At 45.0% G+C, this 25,337-nt stretch overlaps 1 protein-coding gene across 2 annotated transcripts; it reads right to left on the bottom strand.

Moving 5' to 3' along the window:
• Positions 1-1,412: 1,412 nt before the first annotated feature.
• LOC115465424 (zinc finger protein 25-like) lies at positions 1,413-19,027 on the bottom strand. Of its 2 annotated transcripts, none has more exons than XM_030195876.1 (6): positions 18,712-19,027; positions 12,294-12,420; positions 8,202-8,315; positions 7,822-7,935; positions 3,530-3,661; positions 1,413-3,337 (listed from the first exon to the last, which is right to left on the bottom strand). In XM_030195876.1, the coding sequence occupies exons 1-6, from the start codon at positions 18,733-18,735 to the stop codon at positions 2,043-2,045; spliced, it is 1,806 nt and encodes a 601-aa protein (XP_030051736.1). In that variant the 5' UTR covers positions 18,736-19,027; the 3' UTR covers positions 1,413-2,042. The 2 variants fall into 2 exon arrangements, with proteins under 2 accessions (XP_030051736.1, XP_030051737.1); XM_030195877.1 differs by having other exon boundaries at positions 3,530-3,658.
• Between the last annotated feature and the right edge of the window lie 6,310 nt (positions 19,028-25,337).

Raw genomic sequence — 25,337 nt, 5'->3', positions numbered from 1 at the left:
AATTCAATTCCTTCCTCCACATTAGCATATTCATTTGCATATGTATATATGCAAATGATATGCTAATATGCTCCGCCCATTCTTTGCCCCCCCCAAATGAAACAGTCAAACTACGCCTATGACTCCTCATAACTTCCTTTTCAGCCACGTGATTCTCATTGTAGCACTGTTTGAACCATGAGGCACTTTCTACAGAGACCCAGGAGGTTCAAACATTGCTGCTGTAGGAGGAGCCATGTGGTTGCAATAAGAAGTTAGAAGGAATTAACATCTAGCAGAATATGGTACAGATTTACCAGTGCTGGCTGGGCTCAAGATGGTTGAGGGGAAAAAAGGCAGGCCAGGAGCAGCTGCAACATAGATTCTAGGAGGTGAGAGTTGGGATTCAGGGTATTTATTTCAACAGTTTTTTATTGATGGTTCAGCATGTTACACATGAACATACATTTCGATATATAATTGTTTAAATAACATAACATACTTATATGCATAGCTCATTAACTTCTGCTAGCTCGGTTTTTTGTTCCCCCCCCCCCCCCTCAATCCTTTGTACTATGAACATAATGTTTATATCTTTGTTGTTAAACAAACTTTGAAATAAAGTATTGGATTCAAATAATAACTCTTATTGTGTATTACTTACTATTTCCCTGTTCTGACCTATTTCCCTTCCCTCCCCCCTCCCTCACTTATGGTTCATAGGTTTCTTATTGATGACAAGTCAAAAAAGATATATCCAATATTACTAAAATACACAGATACAAAAGAAAATGCACTCGTTACATCAAATAGGATTCAGGGTATTTAACAATAAGAAAAGTTGGTCAGACTTAGGGCAGAGTGGCCAGTACTTATGACACAGCGAAGTCCTGGAACACAGTTCTGCCCCATTCCAATAGAAAGTAAGCCCTGAGGATGGCCCAGGTAATCATAACCTCTTCATTCTCCATAATGCTGTGATCCTGACAAAGCTTCCAATAGATGAGTCATGCCATCTTATTGTGCCTTTCTGTATAGAAATATTCTGCTGTCAGAACTTTGGAGCTCGCATATGGATGATTTTTTGCTGATGTGGGCTTTGCTTCATATGAAACATTTATTTTATTTATTTATTTTTTTGTTACATTTGTACCCTGCGCTTTCCCACTCATGGCAGGCTCAATGCGGCTTACATATTGTATACAGGTACTTATTTGTACCTGGGGCAATGGAGGGTTAAGTGACTTGCCCAGTCACAAGGAGCTGCCTGTGCCTGAAGTTAAATGGTTTATCTTGGGGGCAATTTCTTCAAGTGTGTTAGTTTTGTGCATACTGTTACAGTTATGAACCTCACTCCTAAACCAAGGAATGTGGAGTATGATCTCAGTCTCTCAAATTTACTGCTAACACTCACTGTAGTACATTGTGCCAAAGAGAGCTTCTTTCTGGAGTTCATAAGAGGTAACATGTATAGGCAACTTATCCAAGTCTGCTTGGAAGTTATTTTTAATCAAACCTATGACACCCAAAACGATGGAAAATATCTCCTGTGTGAGTCATTTTATGCAGTTGCCGATGGGCTTTCCAACTAAAACACTTATCACATTCAGAGAATTTAAACGGTTTCTCTTAGGGGCCAATTTTCTCAAATGGAATTTGGACATACTATGACAGGAATGAACTTCACTCCTATGCCAGGAGTGTAAGAGTGGCAGTATATCATCTCCTTTTTATCTTCAAGTCCACCTAACTTTTTCATTAGTTTCTGTGGTTTATCGCCTGCTGCAAGTTCAACATGGCCTATAGCTGCATCAGGGATGCTGTCTTCTCCTGAAGGTTCTGCACTATTGCTATGATCATCATTAAGCCTAGTGTGTAAACCAGAGCCTTTTGAGCCTGGCAATTTGTGGCATGTATCTTTTCCCCTTCCTACCATACTTATACAATAGTTTTGTCTTATTGAGATTTGGTTTAGATGTTATACAACAGGGTCACCACATGTAAGTACTCTGCAAGACTTGAGGAGTAAACGTATTCCCTTCCCCTCAGAAATACATCACAATTCACCAGTTTTTCTGCTGAATTGTTTTGTTGTGTTCCACTTTGACTTGTTTAAATGGTTTGTTTCGCATGTGAGTTATTCTGTGCCTCTGCAGATGGCCTTTCTGACTGAAACATTTACCACATTGAAAACATTTAAAAGGTTTGTCTCCTGTGTGAGTCATTTTATGCACTTGAAGATGAGCTTTCTGGCCAAAGCATTTAACACATTCAGAACATTTGAAGGGTTTATTTTTCGTATGAGTTGTTTTATGTCTTTGCAGGTCACTTTTCTGCCGGAAACATTTATCACATTCAGAACATTTAAATGGTTTGTATCTTGTATGAGTCATTTTATGCCTTTGCAGGTCACTTTTCTGACTGAAACATTTATTACATTCAGAACATTTAAATGGTTTGTCTCCCATGTGATGTATTTTATGCCGTTGCAGATGGGGTTTCTGACTGAAACATTTATTACATTGAGAACATTTAAATGGTTTGTCTCCCGTGTGAGTCATTTTATGAAGCTGTAGGTTGGCTTTCCTTTTAAAATATTTATTACATTGAGAACATTTAAATGGTTTGTGCCCCGTGTGATTCATTTCATGCAGTTGTAGATAGGTTTTTTGAACAAAACATTTATCACATTCAGAACATTTAAATGGCTTGTTTTCCATGTGAGTCATTTTATGCCTTTGGAGGTCACTCTTCTGCCTGAAATATTTATCACATTCAGAACATTTAAATGGTTTGTCACCTGTATGAGTCATTTTATGCAGTAGCAGGTGGGCTTTCTGAGTGAAACATTTATCACACTCAGAACATTTATATGGTTTGTGTCCCGTGTGAGTCATTTTATGCCTTTGAAGATGAGCTTTCTGACTGAAATGTTTATCACATTCAAAACATTTAAATGGTTTGTCTTGGTTGGTAGTATCTCCAAATGAGTTAGCTTTGTGTATATCTTGGCAGTCTTGAACCCGAGTCCTATGCCTGGGTAGGTGGCGCTCTACAAAATTTAAGTCTGTGGTGACATTTGCCCAAGTATCAGCACTTTTAAAATGTTTCTCATCTGCTTTGATTTCTCTACTTTCTACAAACACTGGGCTGTAGTTGGAATTTGTCGCTGGTCCATTTGATCTCTCTCCTTTTTGGGTTATTTCTTTCTCTCTGGTTGCTGTTATGCTACTGATACCTCCCTCACAGTCAGTTGAAGGATCTGGGATGTTTCTGAAGGGGTCTTTGTGTTTCCAGTCCTCCCTCTGCTCCCCATCACACATTCTCATTCCTTTACTATTATTTCTAAATCCATCATCTGTTGGATAAAAATAAAAGAGTATGATCATTCATTTTATAGTGGTACTGATCTCATCATGCTGATTTGGTGCATCTCATCCTCACCTCCAATCTCTGCAGTGATTCCCTTCACTCTGATTACAGTAACTAAGCAAAAACTCTGCAACACCCTGCTGGAGACCTGGAGTTCATTCAATCCAAGTTACGTCACCTGTTTTATGCAATTCTTCATATATGCCCATGCTAGGAAGATTTCCTTTTTTCTCTGATCCCTGGGGCTCAGTCCTGAATTCCTCTTCCTTAAATCGAATTATGATGTCAGGTTTGACATTGGGGGAGCCTGCTATAGAAAAACAGAGTTACAGCTGGGTCATGTTTTGAAACTGACAGCATAATTTTTTTTTAAACAATGACTGCAATGTTTAAAAAGCATATATATATTCAGTGCCACAAAGGAGATAGTCCAGTGAAATGGAATAATAACAATCATCATTGATTACCACCTGCTATCTGAGTAATGACAATATTCAGCTGGTAAAATTTATAGCCCAGGAGTTTTAGACTGCTATAAATAGTAAAGGGCCCCCCCCCCCGCCCAGGAGTTTTAGACTGCTATAAATAGTAAAAGGTCCCCCCCCCCCAGCTCAGCATTAACTCTACCCATGCACCATATAAGAAACCACCTAGTTTTAGGTGTCAAGAACGCACATAAATACTGGTGTTCTAGAGGGGAATAATCGAACGTCACCGGCGAAATAGGTCGCCGGCGATCTATTTTGGCGGCGGCGCAACAGCTGGCCGGAACCGTATTTTCAAAAAAGATGGCCGGCCATCTTTTTTTTCGATAATACGGTGTGGGCCGGCGAAATGCCTTGGATTTCGCCGGGTTTGAGATCGCCACTTTTGTTTTTCCGCAATAATGGAAAAAACTGCCGGCGATCTCAAACCCGGCGAAATCCAAGGCATTTGGCCATGGGAGGAGCCAGCATTTGTAGTGCAATGGTCCCCCTCACATGCCAGGACACCAACCGGGCACCCTAGGGGGCACTTCAAACATCTTTTATAAACAACCAAATTAGCTTCCAGGTGCATAGCACCCTTCCCTTGTGTGCTGAGTCCCCCAAATCCCCCCCAAAACCCACTGCCCACAAGTGTGCACCATTACCCTAGCCCTACTGGCTGAAGGGGGACACCTACATGTGGGTACAGTGGGTTTTGGGGGGTTTGGGAGGGCTCAACATTACCCACCACAAGTGGAACAGGTAGGGGGGGGGATGGGCCTGGCTCTGCCTTTCTGCAGTCCACTGCAACCAACAACAACTGTTCCAGGGACCTGCATACTGCTGTCTGGGTGCTGGGTATGACATTTGAGGCTGGCATACAGGCTGGCAAAAAAGGTTTGTATTTTAATAATTTTAGTGTGGGAGGGGGTTGGCGACCACTGGGGGAGTAAGGGGAGGTCATCCCCCATTCCCTCCGGTGGTCATCTGGTCAGTTGGGGCACCTTTTTGAGGCTTGGTCGTGAAAATAAAAGGACCAAGTAAACCCGGCGAAATACTGCTTATCGCCGGGTTTTATTTCTCCATTATCCGCGAAAGCCAGCCATCTGGTAGCCACGCCCAAGCCTGCCCATGTCCTGCCTTCACTTCACCGCCAACACGCCCCTTTGAACTTTAGCGGCGAAGCTATCACAAATGTAGCTTTCGAATATACGCTTTTCGTCGCTTTTGCGAAATCGCCAGCCATATCCCGATTTGTGTCGGGAAATAGCCGGCGATTACTTTCGATTATAAGCTGGCTAGTGAGATAGACATGGGTAGGCTAGAATCCACCCACTTTGGGCTCAGACCCACCCAAAATTAGCCATCTCCCTTGCTATAACTTGAGGGGATCCTAAGCCCCACTAGCTGAAGACCTCCTCCTCCTCCTCTCCAGCAGCCAGAACTCTCTAAGCATGAAAGAGCAGGGGGGGAGGTGGTGACATCAGTTGGCCTTAATCCGGCCCTGAGTGACAGTCATTTTCAAAATGTAGCTTTACTAGAAGCAAAGTGGTTTGAATTGTAGAGCAATAAAGTTGTCGGTATAAAAACATTAACAATAGTTACATTCATTGTAGTTGCAATACTTTTACATTTTACTCATAAAGTATTATATTAGGCAATAACTTTTTTACTTTTACTTAAGTACATTTTTTAAAGTGTTCTTCACTGTACTTTTTACTTTAGTCTTAAAATATACATTTATTTTTACTTGTACTTTGGTATTTTGAACAACACTGATAAGAACTACCTTGATTAGGCTCCCTTTGCAGCACCACAGAGCAGTGGACCAGGAAAGGACATTAACAGTTCTCCCTTAACTCCCTAAATTTTACTTAGTTTTATACTTAGTATGTAATACTCTGCATAGTCAATGGTAGCAGAGAATGTCATAAAATGTTAGAGGTCAAACAAGCCACAGCGCCGTATCATTCAGCCTTTGTGGCTGCCAATTTAGGCTGCTCCTCTGCTACAGTATATTAATTTCATGGAATTCAAACTCTGAGGATCTTGATTCCTTGTAGTAGAACCACAAGCATTATCACATCCAACCATAAGCAGAAAGTGTGGCCGCCAAGATGGATGGAAGTACAGGTGTGGATGTAGCTAACCAGATGGATGTTGATGTAATGGAGACAATATGTATGTTTGCTCAGTCATATGAAACTTTAGAGGGCCAAAGAAAGGACAATACAAGCCATGCCTTATTGTCTGCCAATTGGCTTGTATTCTGACAGTGGTAATACAGCTGAAGCTGGCTTTCCAGAAAACTAGTGTAACCTCAAGAAGTGCTCACTTGGACTCAGAAGCCACTGTCACTTCTAACCAGTGTGTTTTTTCTAGCGAAAAAGGTGCCGATACTCAAATGCTAGGCCACCCTTCAGGGGGTGGGGTGATCACGGACGGACCCACCCCACAATAGCCATGCCCCCTAGGGTTACCATATGGCTCCAGAAAAAGGAGGACGGATTGAGCCAGCCGGGTTTTACTTCCATTGCTTTCCATTGAAAGCAATGGACAATTACTTCCATTGAAAGCAATTACTTCCATTGAAAGCAATTGCTTTCCATTGAAAGCAATGGAAGTAAAACCCGGCTGGCTCAATCCGTCCTCCTTTTTCTGGAGCCATATGGTAACCCTACTTGCAACCAGTCACAGAATCTATGAGAAGGCAGAATTGGTATATAGAGCCTGAGCTCTTTCATTAGAACTTAGGGGTCCATGGGTCAGTTTTAGCAGACAATGGAACAGGTGCCAGTACTCAGTACCTCCAAGTACCCTCTGCTTCTAACACTTTTCATTTAAGACACACTGGATCTCGTTACTCTTAATGGCAGAGTTAGGTTACTTTGCATTCATGTGATAAAATTAAATAAAATTACAAATACTATCATTGCTAACTGCTCTGCTCTGCTGTGTTCTGTATGAAAGACGATACAGCAAATATACAGTAAACAAACATTCCTCAGCTTATTCCTCCATTAAACTCTTTCACTCCAACAATTTAGAAATTACCACCATTGGAACTGTGATGTGAAACCAAGTACCTGGCTTTTAAAATAAAAGTCAAAATTTGGTCATACAACCAAACATTTCATGTTTGACCAGTCATTATTGGCTGCTCTAAAATTAATATATTTCCACATCATGTCTTTCTGTTGCTTTATTACCATATAATTGTTGTTTGTTGTTATATTTATGTTATTGACTGCCTTTGATTTGATTTTATTGTAAGGAGGCCTTACTTTTTTTTTTCACTGGTTTCCTGATACTAGCAGAATATCCTATCATTACTTTCTAAAATTTTGAAAATAATAGTCCCATATTATTTAAGTTAACATACTTGGCTGCTGGCTGATCTGCAAGGCTTCGTTCTGTTTCTGTGAGTCTGATGTCAGTGCAGGACGTCAGACTCACAGAAACAGAACGAAGCCTTGCGCCGGAAGAAGAGGACCTCGGCTGGCAGGGGTTGGGGTCCCCCGCCAGCAAAGGTAGCCGATGGCGACGGGGGAGGGTTGGCGGCGGGAGGGGGGTTGAGAGGGTCATCGGCAGGGGGGTCCAGGGCCAAATCTATGGGGGCCCAGGCCCCTGTGGCCCCACGTAGCTACGCCACTGGTGACCACACAGCCGTTGTACTAACCATGTGCTAATATTTGCTATTAAGGCACGGTAAATTGAAAAACTTACTGAAAGTAAAAGGGCCCCTCTGTAAGACTTGACTATTCTCGTTTGCCTGCATCTGTTGGAATTTGTTTTTCTTCTTTCAGTTGAATCAGTTTTAAAATGGTTATTTTTATTCTAGTATCTGTTGCATGGTTTTTGCTGATCATTTGTCTTCATTATACTCTACTTTGTCAGACATTATTTATATTTCATGTTTTGTGTTCTACCATTTGTTTGACGTTCACAATGCAGTTTTATTAATATGAATAAAAAAAATAAAATAATTAAATGTTATACTTGCCTGTTATAGGAGGATGAGTCTGTTGAGATGTCTCCGATTCAGGATGACCCAGGAAGGGGAGATCTTCCTCTTGTTTAATGCTCAGTGAGAAAACAGACGTTACAATTGGAAGGTCTGTAAAGAGAAAGCAAACAAATCTAGAAGGAATCAGCAAACCCTAATATCATTATGGGGGTCTGCTAAACGTTAGCGATGTCCATATATTCTAATGGATGTCGCTAACGCTTAGCACACCCTAAATATTACAGTACGCTAAAAACATTAGCGCACCTTAGTAAAAGACCCCCCTCAATTACGAAACAGATTTTAGGTTTCCACATCTTTGACGTCTCCTGTGATCTGAAAATGCAAAGCCCTTTATCTTCAAAACATTTACTTACTCATGCTGGGGTCATTCATGGTTTTTTCCCCCTCCAATTCACAGTGTTGTGTGAAATATTTATCGTCTTCCTTTTTAATCTTGAAGATAACATCAGGATTAAGAATTGAATAACCTATCAATAATAAATAGAAAAATTACACTTTATATTACTAGAAGTTCCTGGGAGGTTTTATCTCTTTCCTGTGCTTGCATATAGGTGTGTATTTTCATGACAAGTCTAGTAAAAAGAGATGGCTGCAGCCTGACTGAGTAACATTAGACTTTAGACAGATTCTGATATAGTCATTTCTATTCATGATTAGGTGCCAATATTCTTTGTAAGCATCTACCATGATGGAGAGATGGCCATGCGCTAACCGGGCGGTAACTCCAATTCGGTATGCGTTCGGCACGTGTAGGAGTCTACGCAGCTTAGTAAAAGGGCCCCTATAAAATCCAAGAGTTGTTTTGGATCAAACAATAAGCAAGATTTACCTTCAAACATAAAAAGACAATTTCAAGGACATTTCAACATATAAGTGGCCATAACGCCAGGACCCTTGGTTTATAGACCAAAAAATCCTGATGCCTTATCTGAGTTATTCTGGTCAGATCAGGAAATACACAAACCTTTGACCCTAAACATAGCTCATGTATACACCTAAAATATAAACATAAGACAGCATTTCTACCCGGCTCAAGCGCAAAAGTAGCTAGCAGGGTGGTCCTTTGAGTAATCCACGACATCAAAAATTCAGTCAAGTTTAAAGATCCTGCGTCTTTTTCTTGCTGACCAATAGTCTCACTCATATTTCCTCCACCAACTGTTAAGTCTTGAACTCTCACCAGTGGTGGTAACATTTCCACCGGTATACTCAGTACTTCACACGCATATTTCCGAAGTATGTCGTTTGGGGAAATTATGGGGATTTAGGAAAATTCAGGAATTTTTTTTTTGTTTCTTCTCAACCAACTCTCTCTAAATAGTTCACTTCCCAGCTTATAATCGAACGAGAAAAACGCCCAAGTTCCGACCTAAATCGGGAGATGGGCGTTTATCTCACAAAAACGAATAACGCGGTATAATCAAAAGCCGAATTTGGGACGCTCTCAACTGCACTCCGTCGCGGATGCGGACAAAGTGGACGGGGGCGTGTCGAAGGCGGAACTGGGGCGTGGTTATCACCCGAATAGAGATGGGCGCCCTTCGCCGATAATGGATGCGTTTGTAGCTAGAATTTAAGGCACTTTTCCTGGACCCTGTTTTTTCACGAATAAGGCCCCAAAAAGTGCCCTAAATGACCAGATTACCCCCAGAGGGAATCGGGGATGACCTTCCCTGACTCCCCCAGTGGTCACTAACCCCCTCCCACCACAAAAAAATGATGTTTCACAACTTTTTATTTTCACCCTCAAATGTCATACCCTCCTCCCAGGCAGCAGTATGCAGGTCCCTGGAGCAGTTGTTAGGGGGTGCAGTGGACGTCAGGCAGGTGGACCCAGGCCCATCCCCCCTACCTGTTACAATTGTGCTGCTTAATGCTTATTAGTCGTCCAACCCCCCCAAACCCACTGTACCCACATGTAGGTGCCCCTCTTCACCCCTTAGGGCTATAGTAATGGTGTAGACTTGTGGGCAGTGGGTTTTGAGGGGGATTTGGGGGGCTCAACACACAAGGGAAGGGTGCTATGCACCTGGGAGCTCTTTTACCTTTTGTTTGGTTTTGTAAAAGTGCCCCCTAGGGTGCCCGGTTGATGTCCTGGCATGTGAGGGGACCAGTGCACTACGAATCCTGGCCCCTCCCACGAACAAATGCCTTGGATTTATTCGTTTTTGAGCTGGGCACTTTCCTTTTCCATTATCGCTGAAAAGCAAAAACGCCCAGCTCACACATTGGCGAATAAAACATGGGCGTCTATTTTTTATCGATAATACGGTTCGGTCCGCCCCTTCACGGACCCGTTCTCGGAGATTAACGCCCATGGAGATAGGCGTTTCTGTTCCATTATGCCCCTCTTCATGATGTAAAAAGAACTTCTTGGACCAAACTCCCTAACTTCATTCAAAGTGGATATTTTACTATCCACAAGCAAAAGTTTAGTTGTATGTTCTTCCACTACTCGAGCCTGAGCCCTCCACTGTCTCAGTAAGCCTTCAGGAGAACAGTGCAAAAGTTTTGTACGGCTAGTACTTAACACTGGTACATCTTCATCATATATATCCAGCCACCTCCCCACTCTATAGATGTAAATGTGGGAACCAGAGAACCATGGGTTATATACGTTGGACCTGCTGCAAAGTTTGAGCCTCTTGGAGGTCAGTGCAGGCTCAAATGTAGTCTTGGATGCGATTCCTTGGGATCCTGCAATCTTTCTTTTCAATAAACCAATTCAAGGGGTCCATAAGGCATGACGATTACTATCTAAACAAAGTTTTAATGCTGCCAGACTGATAATAGCAAAGTCTTGGAAGCAATCTTGTTGTCCTTTCTTAGTTAAATGGTACAACATGCTATGGTACATCTGTGAAATGGAGAGACTCTCTGCTGAACAGAGACATATTCTGCCTAAGGGGGAGAGGATGTGGAGGGGCATAACTGAAAGGGACCCCCAAATTTTCCTGAGGACGTCCTCACAGGATGTCCCAGCGAAGGGGCGGGGAAACCCGTATTATCGAAACAAGATGGGCGTCCATCTTTCATTTCGATAATACGGTCGGGGACGCCCAAATCTTAACATTTAGGTCATCCCTCGAGATGGCCGTCCTTAGACTTGGTCATTTCTGATTTTTGGCGATAATGGAAACTAAGGACGCCCATCTCAGAAACGACCAAATGCAAGCCCTTTGGTCGTGGGAGGAGCCAGCATTTGTAGTGCACTGGTCCCCCTGACATGCCAGGACACCAACCAGGCACCCTAGGGGGCACTGCAGTGGACTTCAGAAATTGCTCCCAGGTGCATAGCTCCCTTACCTTGTGTGCTCAGCCCCCCAAAACCCACTCCCCACAACTGTACACCACTACCATAGCCCTTATAGGTGAAAGGGGGCACCTAGATGTGGGTACAGTGGGTTTCTGGTGGGTTTTGAAGGGCTCACATTTACCACCACAAGTGCAACAGGTAGGGGGGGATGGGCCTGGGTCCGCCTGCCTGAAGTGCACTGCACCCACTAAAACTGCTGCAGGGACCCGCATACTGCTGTCATGGAGCTGGGTATGACATTTGAGGCTGGCAAAAAACTTTTTTAAAACTATTTTTTTTAGGGTGGGAGGGGGTTAGTGACCACTGGGGGAGTAAGGGAAGTCATCCTCGATTCCCTCCAGTGGTCATCTGGTCAGTTCGGGCACCTTTTCAAGGCTTGGTCGTAGCAAAAAAAGGACCAAGTAGTCGCCCAAGTGCTCGTCAGGGACGCCCTTTTTTTTCATTATGGGTCGAGGACGACCATGTGTTAGGCACGCCCAAGTCCTGCCTTCGCTACGCCTCCGACACGCTTCTGGGAACTTTGGTCGTCCCCGCGACGGAAAGCAGTTGGGGACGCCCAAAATCGGCTTTCGATTATGCCGATTTGGACGACCCTGTGAGAAGGATGCCCATCTTCCGATTTGTGTCGAAAGACGGGCGTCCTTCTCTTTTGAAAATAAGCCTGATGGTCTCCTTTTACCACATCTTGTATTTAAGTCCTGTGAAAGAGGTGTAAGCAGACTACAAGTTTATCTACAGTAGTACAGTGTTGGGACTTGATCCGAGTACATTAGTATGAGTGTGAAATAGTTCATTGCCCTTCATGGAGTGTGCAGGGGGATACAAGGGTTTCCTTGTAGTGTCAAGGACGATAATGTGTTACTACAGTTAAAATGCTATTACTACTACTACTACTTAACATTTGTAGAGCGCTACTAGGGTTAGGCAGCGCTGTACAAATTAACGAATAAGGACGGTCCCTGCTCAGAAGAGCTTACAATCTAAAGGACGAAATGTCAAGTTGGGGTAGTTGAGATTTCCTGAGAAGAGGTGTAGTGATTAGGTGCCGAAGGCGACACTGAAGAGGTGGGCTTTGAGCAATAAAAACAATGAATCAATGGGGGGGTAGGCGATAGATAAGCATATTTACCTTGTGATATCAGGAAGCTGTGAATCTCCTTGATAATCTTCTTGTACAGCTCCTTCTGCCACTCTCCCAGAATGTCCCATTCTACTTCCCAGAAATAAGCAGCGACATCACCGAATGCGACTGATGCCTGGGTAAAGATAATAAAGTTAGTAGAGAGAGAGAGATAGCGGAAGAATTATCAGCAATTTTAGAAACCCCCTTCCCATATGATTCTAAGTGGTGTTTGCTTGGATGGGGAAACCAGAGAGGGCAAAAATGGCAACAAAGAGTTAAACGCATGGGACTTGCAGCAGCGAAAACAGTTATAGCGCGCCACTGGAAAAGCAATAAGGGGCCCACAATAAATGATTGGAGAGTGAAGTTGAGTGACATTATAGAACTTGACAAATTAACAGATAAAAGGAAGGGAAGATATAACAAGAGGCAAAAGAATGGGTGCGGATGCAAGAGGTTCTGTTTGACAAAAGGAGAGAAGAGAACAGCTTGCCATCCTGAGGGATAAAGAAGAGGGGGGAGGAGAGGGGGAAGGGAGGAGGGAGGGAGGGAAAGGGAAGGGGGGAAGGGGGGGGGGAATGTTTCAAAATGTATTGAAGTCTTGTTAAGTTATAAGGTGATATGTAACGATATGATAAGCTATGAAGCAGTTGTGTTATCTTGACTTAAATAAAACTTACAAATTAAAAAAAAAATAAAGTTAGTAGAGATGGGGTCGTTACTTTTTTAAAGTACTTAAGTAAAAATTAAAATTACTGGCTTCAAAAGTGAAGTAAAAGTAGAGGGTCTTATCCCCCCCCCCCAAAAAAAAATACTCAATTAAAAGTAATAAAGTATAGTCTCTTAAAAGTACTTTTTTTATTACAAAGTAAGCAATATTCTTAACAAGTTGGACACATAATTTTAATCCTTCTTAATTGATTTTGTAATTAAATGCTGAGTAAAGGCCCCAACAGTAGCTGATGTTCAAAATGGTCATCAGTCATTTTACCTCTGTCTGGATTAAACGACTGTCCAAAAACACTAAAAAAAAAAAAAAAAATTCACAAGCACACAATCCTTCCTTTATCCACCCTCTCAGTCCCCTGATACAACATATACAGACACTCCTTCCCTCCTGGGAGGTGGGATGACCAACATTTGTCATGACCATGTTGCTTTAGCTCTCCTTCCCCCTCTTCCTTCCCCTCACCCCCACCCCACAGTTGATCATTTTATTTTCCGTTTGCATCCTCACACAGCATGGTCCCTCAGGGCTAGGGCTGGGGGCTGAACCAATGGTGGTTCCAGACTTTTGATGTGCCCTGGGAATGGGACTCAGGGCAAACAGCTGTTAAAATTGTGGCTGTAGATGGCGATCAGCAGCCACATCTGAAGCCCTTTTCCTACAGGCAGGAAATCCAGCTATTTTGTGCCAGAGCCACATGTCTCCTGCACTGTGGTTGGTTGGGAGGGGGGTCAGGCAATCAGGAGAACCCCTGGGAATTGCTGTGGAGGACTTGCTGTAAGAGCTGAAAATTTGGGGGGAAATCACCTGCTTTTTCCAAAAGCCCCGGTTTCTCTGCAAAGATGCTGTCTCAGCTGGAAGGGACATCGACCACCTCTAAAACGAAAGCATAGCTATTGGTGTATCAACGGTAAGATCAGGTTGGCTGCAGGCGGCTGGCGCAACACTGTGGGAGCAGTTCCAGACTTTTGCTGCACTGCGCTGTGGGAGTGGGACTCGGGCTTGCTCGGGCACATCTCAGTGGTCAGGTTGGGGGCAGGCAGCACCACCACCACCATCCTGCAGTACTTCTTTGCCGCTTGGCTGCAGCGACTGAGTTTTCCAAGTGATGTCAGAAGCTGGCTTGCATCTGATTGGGCCTGAACCTCTGGTCCCAGATCAGCTGTTTACTAAGTACAAAAGTACAGCTTCAATGTAACAAGTTACAAGTAAAGTATGGCAAGAAAATTGTAACTTGTTACATGTGAAAGTACTGACAATTGTACTTAAGTATTGTAACAAAGTGACTGTACTTTGTTATTACCTAACCCCGGTAGAGGTGAAGCCCATTTGTACATTGTTTTCCTATAGTTCAATTTCTCTGTCTTTACAGGCTGAATATTGAAGATCTGAGTATAAAATTGTTTCATACTATTTAGACAGAAGCCAATAGATAAAAGACAGCAGAAGAAGGTACAAACTGCATTGACCTGTATACCACAACTTTAAAACAAAGTAAGAGAAACTTCCAGCCACAGACCATGCCCTCCAAAGCTTCTGATTCTGATGAGATAAGCCTGGGCAGACTTGAAGAATCAGTTACTGACTGCCAATAGATCATAGTAACATAGTAAATGACGGCAGATAAAGACCTGTACGGCCCATCCAGTCTGCCCAACAGGATAAACTAATTTTACATGGTATGTGATACTCTATATGTATACCTGAGTTTGATTTGTCCTTGCCTTTCTCAGGGCACAGACTGTAGAAGTCTGCCCAGTACTGTTCTTGTACTAAGTTCTGAAGCCAACATCGAAGCCCCTTAAAATTTACACTCCAGCCCATCCCTATCTATTCAGTCATGCTCAGGGCGTAGACCGTAGAAGTCTGCCCAGCTCCCGTTTTGTTTCCAGTTACCGGCGTCGCCACCCAAACTCCGCTAAGATTCCATTGAACCATTCGTTCAGTGGACTCTGAATGGAGTTTAGGTGGCGACACCAGTAAATGGAAACAAAACGGGAGCTGGGCAGACTTCCACGGTCTACGCCCTGATCGTGACTGAATAGATAGGGATGGGCTGGATCAGTGAAGTCAGACATGTAAGACCAGATCAACTGAATATTTGGAAAGCACATCATATCTGGGAGGCAAAAGACTGAAAATACCATAAATTTGGAATTTTTATTATTATTCTTTGGGGCAGTGTATTTTATTCCCTAGCACATGGGCTTCCATGAAGTAACCTCCACTGAGATTTAGCCAATCTCCAGGTTCCATAGAAGCATAGTAAAGATAAAAGATCTGCATAGTCCATCCAGTCTGCTCAACAAGGTGGCCGGAGTTGAATCTGGTATTCTGCACAGGTTCCACGTCTTCATGATTAAACACTGGTTATATTTAATCTCTCTGTCCCTGCCAATTTTGGAGCACAGACCATAGAAGTCTGCCCGGCACCAGTCCTACTTCCCAACTACTACAGTTGCCATCAAAGCCCAGTCCAGCCTTGATTCTGATCTGTATTTGTCATTTATGGGACCTAGACCGTAGAAGTGTGCCCGGTATTGGTCTTACTTCCCAACCCCTGAAGCTGCTGTCAAAGCTCATTCCAGCTATGAGGTCATTTAAGTTTTCCTTTAATTGGATTCCATCCTTTTTCTATATAGTGATCCTCTTTGTTTATCCCATATATTCCTGAATTCTCACCTTTTGCCTTCACAACCTCCCGTGGGAGGGCATCTACCACCATTTCTGTGAAAAAGTATTTCCTGATGTTGTTCCTAATTCTCTCACCCTACAACCTCAACTCATGATCTCAGTTCTACTGCTTCCCTGTCGCGGAAAAAAATTAGCTCGCATATTAATACCTTTCAATTATTTAAACATCTATATACATATTGGAATCTTCAAATCTCTTCTCATAGGTGTTTTGCCACAAGCCCCATATCATTTTTGTCACATTCTTCTGAACCGCCTCAAGTCTTTTGATGTCCTTAACGAGATACAGCCTCCAAAACTAAACACAATACTCCAAATGGAGCCTCACCAATTACTTGTACAGGGGCACTAACACCTCTTTTCTTCTACTGAATACCCTTCTCTCTATGCAGCCTAGCATCCTTCTGGCCAAAGACACCGCCTTGACACGTGGAGGGGCATAATCGAACGGGGCACCCAAATTTTCCTGAGGATGTCCTCGCAGGACATCCCCGCGAAGGGGCAGGGAAACCCGTATTATCGAAACAAGATGGGCGGCCATCTTTCGTTTCGATAATACAGTCGGGGACGCCCAAATCTCAACATTTAGGTCGACCTTAGAGATGGTTGTCCCTAGAGATGGTCATCCCCGATTTTCGGTGATAATGGAAACCGAGGACCCCCCCATCTCAGAAATGACCAAATCCAAGCCATTTGGTTGTGGGAGGAGCCAGCATTCGTAGTGCACTGGTCCCCCTGACATGCCAGGACACCAACCGGGCAACCTAGGCACTGCAGAGGACTTCAGAAAAAGCTCCCAAGTGCATAGCTCCCTTACCTTGTGTGCTGAGACCCCCAAAACCCACTCCCTACAACTGTACACCACTACCATAGCCCTTAGGGATGAAGGGGGGGCACCTAGATGTGGATACAGTGGTTTGTGGTGGGCAACGTGGAGGGGCATTGAACGCTATTCTATAAACACCATTCCGAGTTGTGCGCTGCTTATAGAATACTGCATAGGCCAGGATCCATGCCCAACTTTGGTATAAAGACTCATCAAATTAGGCACAGATCCCCCGAATTCTATATTACTATGCACATCTTCAGTGAAAAGCCCCTGACCCACTCTTGGCCTTTTTCAGTTATGAGCTAAAAGATTTGTGTGTGCATCTTTATAGAATACTGCACATAGCAAGATGCATGTGCAAATTCAAATTGTTGCCACTTAATGCCAGTAACTAATTGTTAACACCCAATTATTGGTGCTAATTGGCTCTTTCCTCAATAAAATTGCACACACAACTATGTTAAACCATACGAAGGAAAGGCTAAAAAGATTAGGGCTCTTCAGCTTGGAAAAGAGATGGCTTAGGGGAGATATGATTGAGGTCTACAAAATCCTGAGTGGTGTAGAATGGGTAAAAGTGAATCAATTTTTTACTCTTTCAAGAAAAAGTACAAAGATCAGAGGGCACTCAATGAAATTACATGGTAATACTTTTAAAACAAATAGGAGGAAATATTTTTTCACTGAAAGAATAGTTATGCTCTGGAACTTCTTGCCAGAGGATGTGGTAACAGCGGTTAGCATGTCTGGTTTTAAAAAAAGGTTTGGACAAGTTCCTGGAAGAAAAGTCCACTGCTTGCCCTGGAATTGGTAGACTGGAATGTTGCTACTAATTGGGTTTCTGCCAGGTACTTGTGACTTGGATTGAGAACTGTTGGAAGCAAGATACTGGGCTAGATGGACCATTGGTCTGACCCAGTACAGCTATTCCTATGTTCTTATGTAATCTGGGGGAGAGTGTTTGTGCCTGCGAGAGGATTTGTGTGTATGTTTGTGAAAATGAGGGTGTTATGTTTATTCTTATTCGTATATGTGTGACAGAAGGAATGCGTTTGCATATGTGAGAGTCACAATGCATACATAAGTGGGAAAATTAATATCGCATCTGCATCTGAGACACAAAGAGGGGCATTTTCAAAAGAAACGTCTAAGTTGGAATTTGGGCGTCTTTGTAAAATGTCCAAATTCTGAGGCGGGGAAAAGATCATTTTCGAAAAAAGATGGACGTCCATCTTTTGTTTCGAAAATACCAAGGACATCCTTGGATTTGGACGTCCTTGACTTTTGGCGATTTTCGAAACCAAAGATGTCCAAGTCTAAAACATCCAAATGCAAGCCATTTGGACGTGGGAGGAGCCAGCATTTTTAGTACACTGGTCCCCCTGACATGCCAGGACAGCAATAGGGCACCCTAGGGAGCACTGAAGTGGACTTCATAAAATGCTCCCAGGTACACAGCTCCCTTACCTTGTGTGTTGAGGCCCCCCAACCCCCCACCCAAAACCCACTACCCCCAACTGTACATCACTACCATAGCCCTTACAGGTGAAGGGGGGCATCCAGATGTGGGTACAAAGGGTTTCTGGTGAGTTTTGGAGGGCTCGCTGTTTCCTCCACAAATGTAACAGGTAGGAGGGTATGGGCCTGGGTCCATCTGTCTGAAGTGCACTGCACCCACTAAAACTGCTCCAGGGACATGCATGCGCTGTCGTGGACCTGAGTATGACATCTGAGGCTGGCAAGTAATATTTTTAATGATGTGTTTTGAGGGTGGAAGGGGGCTAGTGACCACTGGGGGAGTAACGGGAGGTCATCCCCGATTCCCTCCAGTGGTCATCTGGTCATTTCAGGCACCTTTTTGTGCGTTATTCGTAATAAAAATAGGTCTGGGTGAAAACGTCCAAGTTTTAGTGCTGGACGGCTTTGTTTTTGTCCATTATCGCTCAAAGACGTCCAAGTCTTAGGAACGCCCAAGTCCTGCCTTGACCACAACTCCGGTACGCCCCCTTCAGATTTGGACGTCTTTGCGACAGACTTCCTATAAAGACGTCCAAAATCGGGTTTCGATTATACCGATTTGGACGTCCAAATGCTGATTTATGTCGCTTTTTGGACGTCCATCTCTTTCGAAAATGAGCCTCAAAGTGATACATGGCGAGAAAATAATTTCTTACCTGATCAGAAACCATGTTAGACATATCCCTCGTATTTTCCCTCTGAATTCTGCAGCTAAGTGGATTCAGGCCTGGGATTTCTCTGTTCTTGCCACAATCTAGGATTGAGGCTTCCAAGGATTTCCAGTTCTACCAGACAAAATTTATTTTTTTCCTGGCTCTCAACAGTCCTGTTGTACACACTACAGGAAGAGAAAGCAGCAAATCATGCCCAAATCTCCTCTGCTGGGGGTCATGTGGGGGATCCCGCCTTCTTAAGGTGTATCTGTAGAGATATCAGATAGCCACAGGGTGTTCCAGGCAGAACAAACAAATCATTTAAAACACAACAGAAAAAGAGGCAAAATTCCTGAAGATTCCAAATATAGTATCAAAGCAAGAATAATATAATAAATAAATAATGATACAAGAATCAAAATCTATACTGGATCGACAGCATTTCATACTGATGAACAGATGCCAAATTACCCAGTTCCAGGCTGTAGACTTTTTGGCCAGTCCTGGGTTTGAACTCATATCCTAAAGCAGTGTGACATTTATAGTGCCTGATCCTACCCATTGAAATCAGTGCTGCAAGTCCCGTAATGCACCAGGATGGATTGGTCAGAAACCCAGGACTTTCCTACCATCTCCAACCTGGAACTAGGCAACTTAGCTCTATGCTGCAACAGTTACAGGAAAACACAGGAAGGAAGGAAGGAAGTATTTCTGTATCCTAGTTACTGCTCCCGCCTGTCCCTGCAGCCTGTTGGCTGGCATCTGTCCAATAGACTGCAGGGAGAGGAGGGAGTTGCTGCAGCCTAGCAGCTGCCAATGGTAGAAGGGAAATGTAGCAGACTGGCACTGACAAAAGGAACAAATAGACTCAGATAACTTTATTGGCATGACAATTTGACCTATGTTGCCAAAGTAATACCTAGTGAAGGGTAAAAAAAAAGACAGAGAGGTACTGGGAGAGGAGAGGAATAAAGGGGGCAAGGAAGGGGTAAAGGAATGGAAAGGGGTCACTGGTTAAGAGAGATAATGCTGCTCTGAAATGCTGGAAGAGGCAGAAAGAAAAGGGGATGGGGACAGGGACTGATAGTTGAGCTGTGGGAGAGGAGTAGAAACAGTCTATGAGGGTCAGAGGAACTCAGAAAGGACATGAGCTGTGTGGAAGAAGGTTGCTAGCAGGAGGAGACATGATCTGGGAGAAAGAAGAGCACACAGGGGGACACAAGCTGCAGACAGAAGAGGAGCTGAAAGACATGAAGAGTAGCTGCTGTGGGACTGGGAAAGGAGTGAGTGAGGGAAGGAAGGGGGGGTCTTGGTGGAAAGAAGAGACATGAAGGTGGGAAAGGGTGAGATGTGGAGGAGGGAGCAAGACTAGAAAAAAGTGAGATGAGAGAAGCTGTAGAGAGAAACCATGGAGAGACAAATATACATGGAAGAAAGAGATGCTGAGGGCATGGGAGGAAGACTGGAAGAAGGAACGTGAGGACAAGAACAAGTAGAAATAGGACTGAATTTAAATTACAGACATAAATGTTGGAAAATTGTTTTAAGTTAGATTGTTCAGTCCTCTGACAGCCTTGCACTAGTTTATAATTTGACCCTAAAATGTGCTTAATGCTTTTACTGTTATTCTCACTTCTAAGGATTTTCACTGCTGCAGTTCTCACTGCAAAGATATGTGAGCAATGCATTGTGTGTAATGTAGTTTCTCCGAGGACAAGCAGGCTGCTTGTTCTCACATGTGGGTCGACGTCCGCGTCGGCCCAGGAACCGGCATTTTTGCAAGCAAAATATAAAAAAATCTTGCCAGAGCCTTCTGGCACGCGTGCAGCGTGCACCGCACATGCGCAGCCGATTTTCCACCCGTCGCGTGAGCGTTCCCACTCAGTTATTTTTTCTCTTCGTTGAGGTGCAGTCGTGTTTTCCCCCGCTCCTCTCAGGCCCGGGAAAGAGTCTTTTTCACTTTGCGGCTTTTGCCTTTTTTTTTTCTTGTCTTTTAGTACAATTTATCATGTTAAAAAAAAACTTTCCCCGTAGTTTTCTTAATTTTTTTGCCCTTTTAAAGTTTCCTTTCTTTTCCGCGCAGTCAGGTTGTTCCCTTCTTTTTGTGCCCTTTTTTCTTTTAACAGGAATGATCACGTCTTTTGATTTCGCCGAAGCCGTTTTTCCTTCCATGTCATCGAAGACACTCAGTGGCTTCAAGCGTTGTACTCAGTGCAACCGGACCATCTCGGGTACTGATACCCACGTCTGGTGTATCCACTGCCTTGGGCCTGACCATAGCCCAGCCGCTGTGTCTCGAGAGGCCCAACAAGAGAAGCTCCACCTGTCTTGAGGGCTCCTGTTATGCAGTCCCCCGGGACTGACCTTCGTCAGACCCGGCCCCAAGGAGACACGAGGATTCCATGTCTTCCTCATCGGTACCGAGGAGTCTCAATGACTGGCGTCGAGCGAAGGCGAAGAAGCATCGTCATCGTTCTCCTTCGACACACGGTGCCGGGAGCTTCGGGCCGTTGAGGGATTCAGCACCCAAGAAGCGTCGGCGCCGAGAGGATCGCTGTCCCTCTATTCAGGAGGTGCCAATGCGTCGGTCTAGCAGCCCGATACCTGCTCCTGAGCCTCGACAGATTCTGCCACTGGCTCCTTTACTGACCCCGCAGCCTTGTCCGACGGCGGTTCTCGACGAGCGCATCAGGGCCCAGCTTCCAGAGCTTCTGGAAAGGTTACTGTGCAAGTCTGCTTCGGTGTCAGGGGTGCTTGCGCCTTTCGTACCGTCTGCTGCAGCGGTATCTGGCCCTTCGCCTATGGTGAGGTCCCCGACCTCGGTGCCGCCGCCGGCATCGGTGTCGGCTGCCACCCAGGTCGACTCCCCTTCAACATCGGTGGAGGAAGCTTCATCAGAGTCCAGGCAGGCGTCGACTTTCTCTGCACCGCCATCGAGGATGTTGTTCCTCGGCGTCAAGGCAGGCTCCGTTTCAGACTGCTTTGAGAGATGTCTTGTCCGATACCGAAGATGAGCGTTCGTAGCAGGAAGAGGAGGATCCTAGGTACTTTTCATCTGATGAGTCCTATGGGATTCCTTCTGAACCTTTCCTTCCACCAGAAAGGAGACTGTCTCCGCCGGAGAGTCTATCCTATATCTCCTTTGTCCGGGAAATGGCTGCGGCTATTCTCTTCCCCATGGAGGTTGAGGATGAGCCCAGGGCTGAGATGCTTGAGGTCCTGGATTATCCTTCTCCATCTAGAGAGGCTGCAACAGCTCCTTTGCGTAATGTACTGAAGGAAGTCCTTATGCGAAACTGGTCGTTCCCTCTGTCTAATCCCGTGATCCCAAAAAGAACTGAATCCCAATATCGGATCCACGGGGAGCCTGGATTGATGAAGTCTCAGCTACCTCACAATTCCATGGTGGTGGACTCCGCTCTCAAAAGAGCCAAGAGTACTAGGGACTATGCCTCGGCGCCCCCAGGCAGAGAATCTAGAACCTTGGACTCTTTTGGGAGGAAGGCGTATCAGGCCGTTATGCTCGCTGCCAAAATCCAGACATACCAGCTCTTCATGAGCATCCACTTGTGAAACTCGGTGAGGCAACTGTCTAGCTTGGTTGATGCACTCCCTCCAGTGCAGGTCGAGCCTTTTTGTCAGGTTGTCAGGCAGCAGAAGGTGTGTCGAAATTCCTGGCCAGGGGTACGTTCGACACTTTTGATGTAACATCCAGGATCGCTGCCCAAGGTATAGTGATGCGCAGACTCTCATGGCTGCGTGTCTCTGACCTGGATCATTCGGTCCAGCAGCGGATGGCGGATGTTCCTTGCCATGGGGATAACCTTTTTGGTGAGAAAGTAGAAGATCTGGTTGACCAGGTCAAGAAGCACAATGATGCTATGGATTCTCTCCCGCCGGGCGTCTTCTGCTAGTACCTCCTCATCTAGGAGGTTTTTTGGAGGGAAGAGGAGTGCTCCCTATTCCTATGCTAGGCATAGGTACACTCCTGCTTCTCGGCAGCCTGTCCAGGCTCAGTCCCAGCGCGCTCGTTCCCATCAACAGTGTGCGCCCAAAGCCTCTGCGGCTCCCCAGCAAAAGCAAGGGACGGGCTTTTGACTGGCTCCAGTTCAGCATAGCCTCAGTAAAAGTGTCTGACCCGGACGACTTGCCGGTCGGGAGGAGGTTGATATTTTTTCACCAAAGGTGGCCTCTCATAACCTCTGACCGGTGGGTTCTTCAAATAGTCCGGTCAGAATACACCCTCAATCTGGAATCCAAACCTCCAAATTGTCCACCAGGAGCTCATTCTTACAGTTCCCAGCACAAACAGGTACTTGCAGAGGAACTCTCCGCCCTTCTGAAGGCTCAAGCGGTCAAACCCGTTCCACCAGGGGAAGAAGGGGTGGGATTCTATTCCAGGTACTTCCTTGTGCAAAAGAAAACAGGGGGGATGCATCCCATCCTAGACCTAAGGGCCCTGAACAAATTTCTTGTCCGAAAAAAGTTCAGGATGGTTTCCCTAGGCATCCTTCTTCCCATGATTCAGGAAAACAATTGGCTATGCTCTCTGGATTTAAAGGATGCTTACATTCGCATCTCGATACTTCCAGCTCACAGGAGGTATCTTTGATTTCAGCTGGGAACACAGCACTTTTAGTACCGTGTACTGCCTTTTGGCCTGGAGTCTGCACCCAGAGTGTTTACCAAATGCCTAGCTATAGTCGCAGTGTCGCTACGCAGACGGAGTGCATGTGTTTCCTTATCTCGACAATTGGCTGGTGAAGAGCACCTCGAAGAAGGGTGCTATGGAGTCCATGCGAATGACAATTCAGGTGCTAGAGCTACTAGGGTTCGTCATAAATTATCCCAAGTCCCATCTCACCCCAGTCCAAAAATTGGAATTCATTGGAGCCCTGTTGCTAACTCAGACAGCTCGAGCTTATCTTCCCGAGACAAGGGTGGACAATCTTCTGTCTCTGGTGTCCATGGTTTGATCGTCTCACCAGGTCATGGCTTGGCAGATGTTGAGACTTCTGGGGCACATGGCCTCCACAGTTCATGTCACACCCATGGCACGTCTACATATGAGATCAGCTCAATGGACTCTAGCTTCCCAGTGGTTTCAAGCTGCAGGGGATCTAAAGGATGTCATCCAATTGTCCACCGGGTTTTGGAATTGTCTCCACTGGTGGATGATTCGATCCAATTTGACCATGGGACAACCATTCCAAGTTCCTCAGCCATGAAAAGTGCTGACGACGGATGCGTCTCTCCTGGGGTGGGGGGGGGGAGCTCATGTAGATGGGCTCCACACTCAGGGAGCCTGGTCCTTTCAGGAAAGAGATCTGCAGATCAACCTCCTGGAATTAAGAGCGATCTGGAACGCTCTAAAGGCTTTCAGAGATCGGCTGTCCAACCAAATCATTTTAATTCAGACAGACAATCAGGTTGCCATGTATTACACCAACAAGTAGGGGGGCACCGGATCTCGCCCTCTGTGTCAGGAAGCCGTCCAGATGTGGCTTTGGGCTTGCCGTCACGGCATGTTCTTCCAAGCCACTTATCTGGCAGGCGTAAACAACAGTCTGGCTGACAGGTTGAGCAGGATAATGCAACCTCACAAGTGGTTACTGAACATGGGCGTAGTCCGTAAGATCTTCTGAGCGTGGGGCACCCCCTCAGTGGATCTTTTTGCCACTCAGATCAATCACAAAGTCCCTCAGTTCTGTTCCAGGCTTCAGGCTCACAACAGACTAGCATCAGATGCCTTTTTCCTGCATTGGGGAACAGGCCTTTTGTATGCTTATCCTCCCATACTTCTAGTTGGGAAGACTTTGCTGAAACTCAAGCAAGGCTGCGGAACCATGATCCTGATTGCACCCTTCTGGCCGCATCAGATTTGGTTCCCTCTTCTTCTGGAGTTGTCCTCCGAAGAACCGTGAGATTGGATTGTTTTCCAACCCTCATCTCTCAGAGTCGCTTCTACATCCTAAACTCCAGTCTCTGGCTCTCATGGCCTGGATGTTGAGAGCTTAGAATTCGCCTCCTTGGGTCTTTCAGAGGGTGTCTCCCAAGTTTTGCTTGCTTCCAGGAAAGATTCCATGAAGAGGTGTTACTCTTTCAAATGGAGATTTGCCATCTGGTGTGACAGCAAGGCCCTAGATCCTCTTTCTTGTCCTACACAGACCCTGCTTGAATACCTTCTACACTTGTCAGAGTCTGGTCTCAAGACAAACTCCGTAAGAGTTCACCTTAGTGCGATTAGTGCTTATCATCGCCATATAGAAGGTAAGCCTATCTCTGGACAGCCTTTAGTTGTTCGCTTCATGAGAGGTTTGCTTTTGTCAAAGCCCCCTGTCAAACCTCCACCAGAGTCACGGCATCTCAATGTCGTACTCACCCAGCTGATGAAAGCTCCTTTGAGCCACTGAGTTCCTGCCATCTGAAGTACTTGACCTGGAAGGTCGTTTTCTTGGTGGCTGTTACTTCAGCTCAAAGAGTCAGTAAGCTTCAGGCCTTGGTAGTGCATGCACCTTATATCAAGTTCCATCACAACAGAGTAGTCCTCCACATGCACCCTAAGTTCCTGCCAAAAGTGGTGTCGGAGTTCCATCTGAACCATTCAATTGTCTTGCCAACATTCTTTC

Source organism: Microcaecilia unicolor, chromosome 3 (assembly GCF_901765095.1).
Source record: "Microcaecilia unicolor chromosome 3, aMicUni1.1, whole genome shotgun sequence".
Taxonomy (NCBI): domain Eukaryota; kingdom Metazoa; phylum Chordata; class Amphibia; order Gymnophiona; family Siphonopidae; genus Microcaecilia; species Microcaecilia unicolor.
This window is presented reverse-complemented; position numbering and strand designations above follow the sequence as displayed.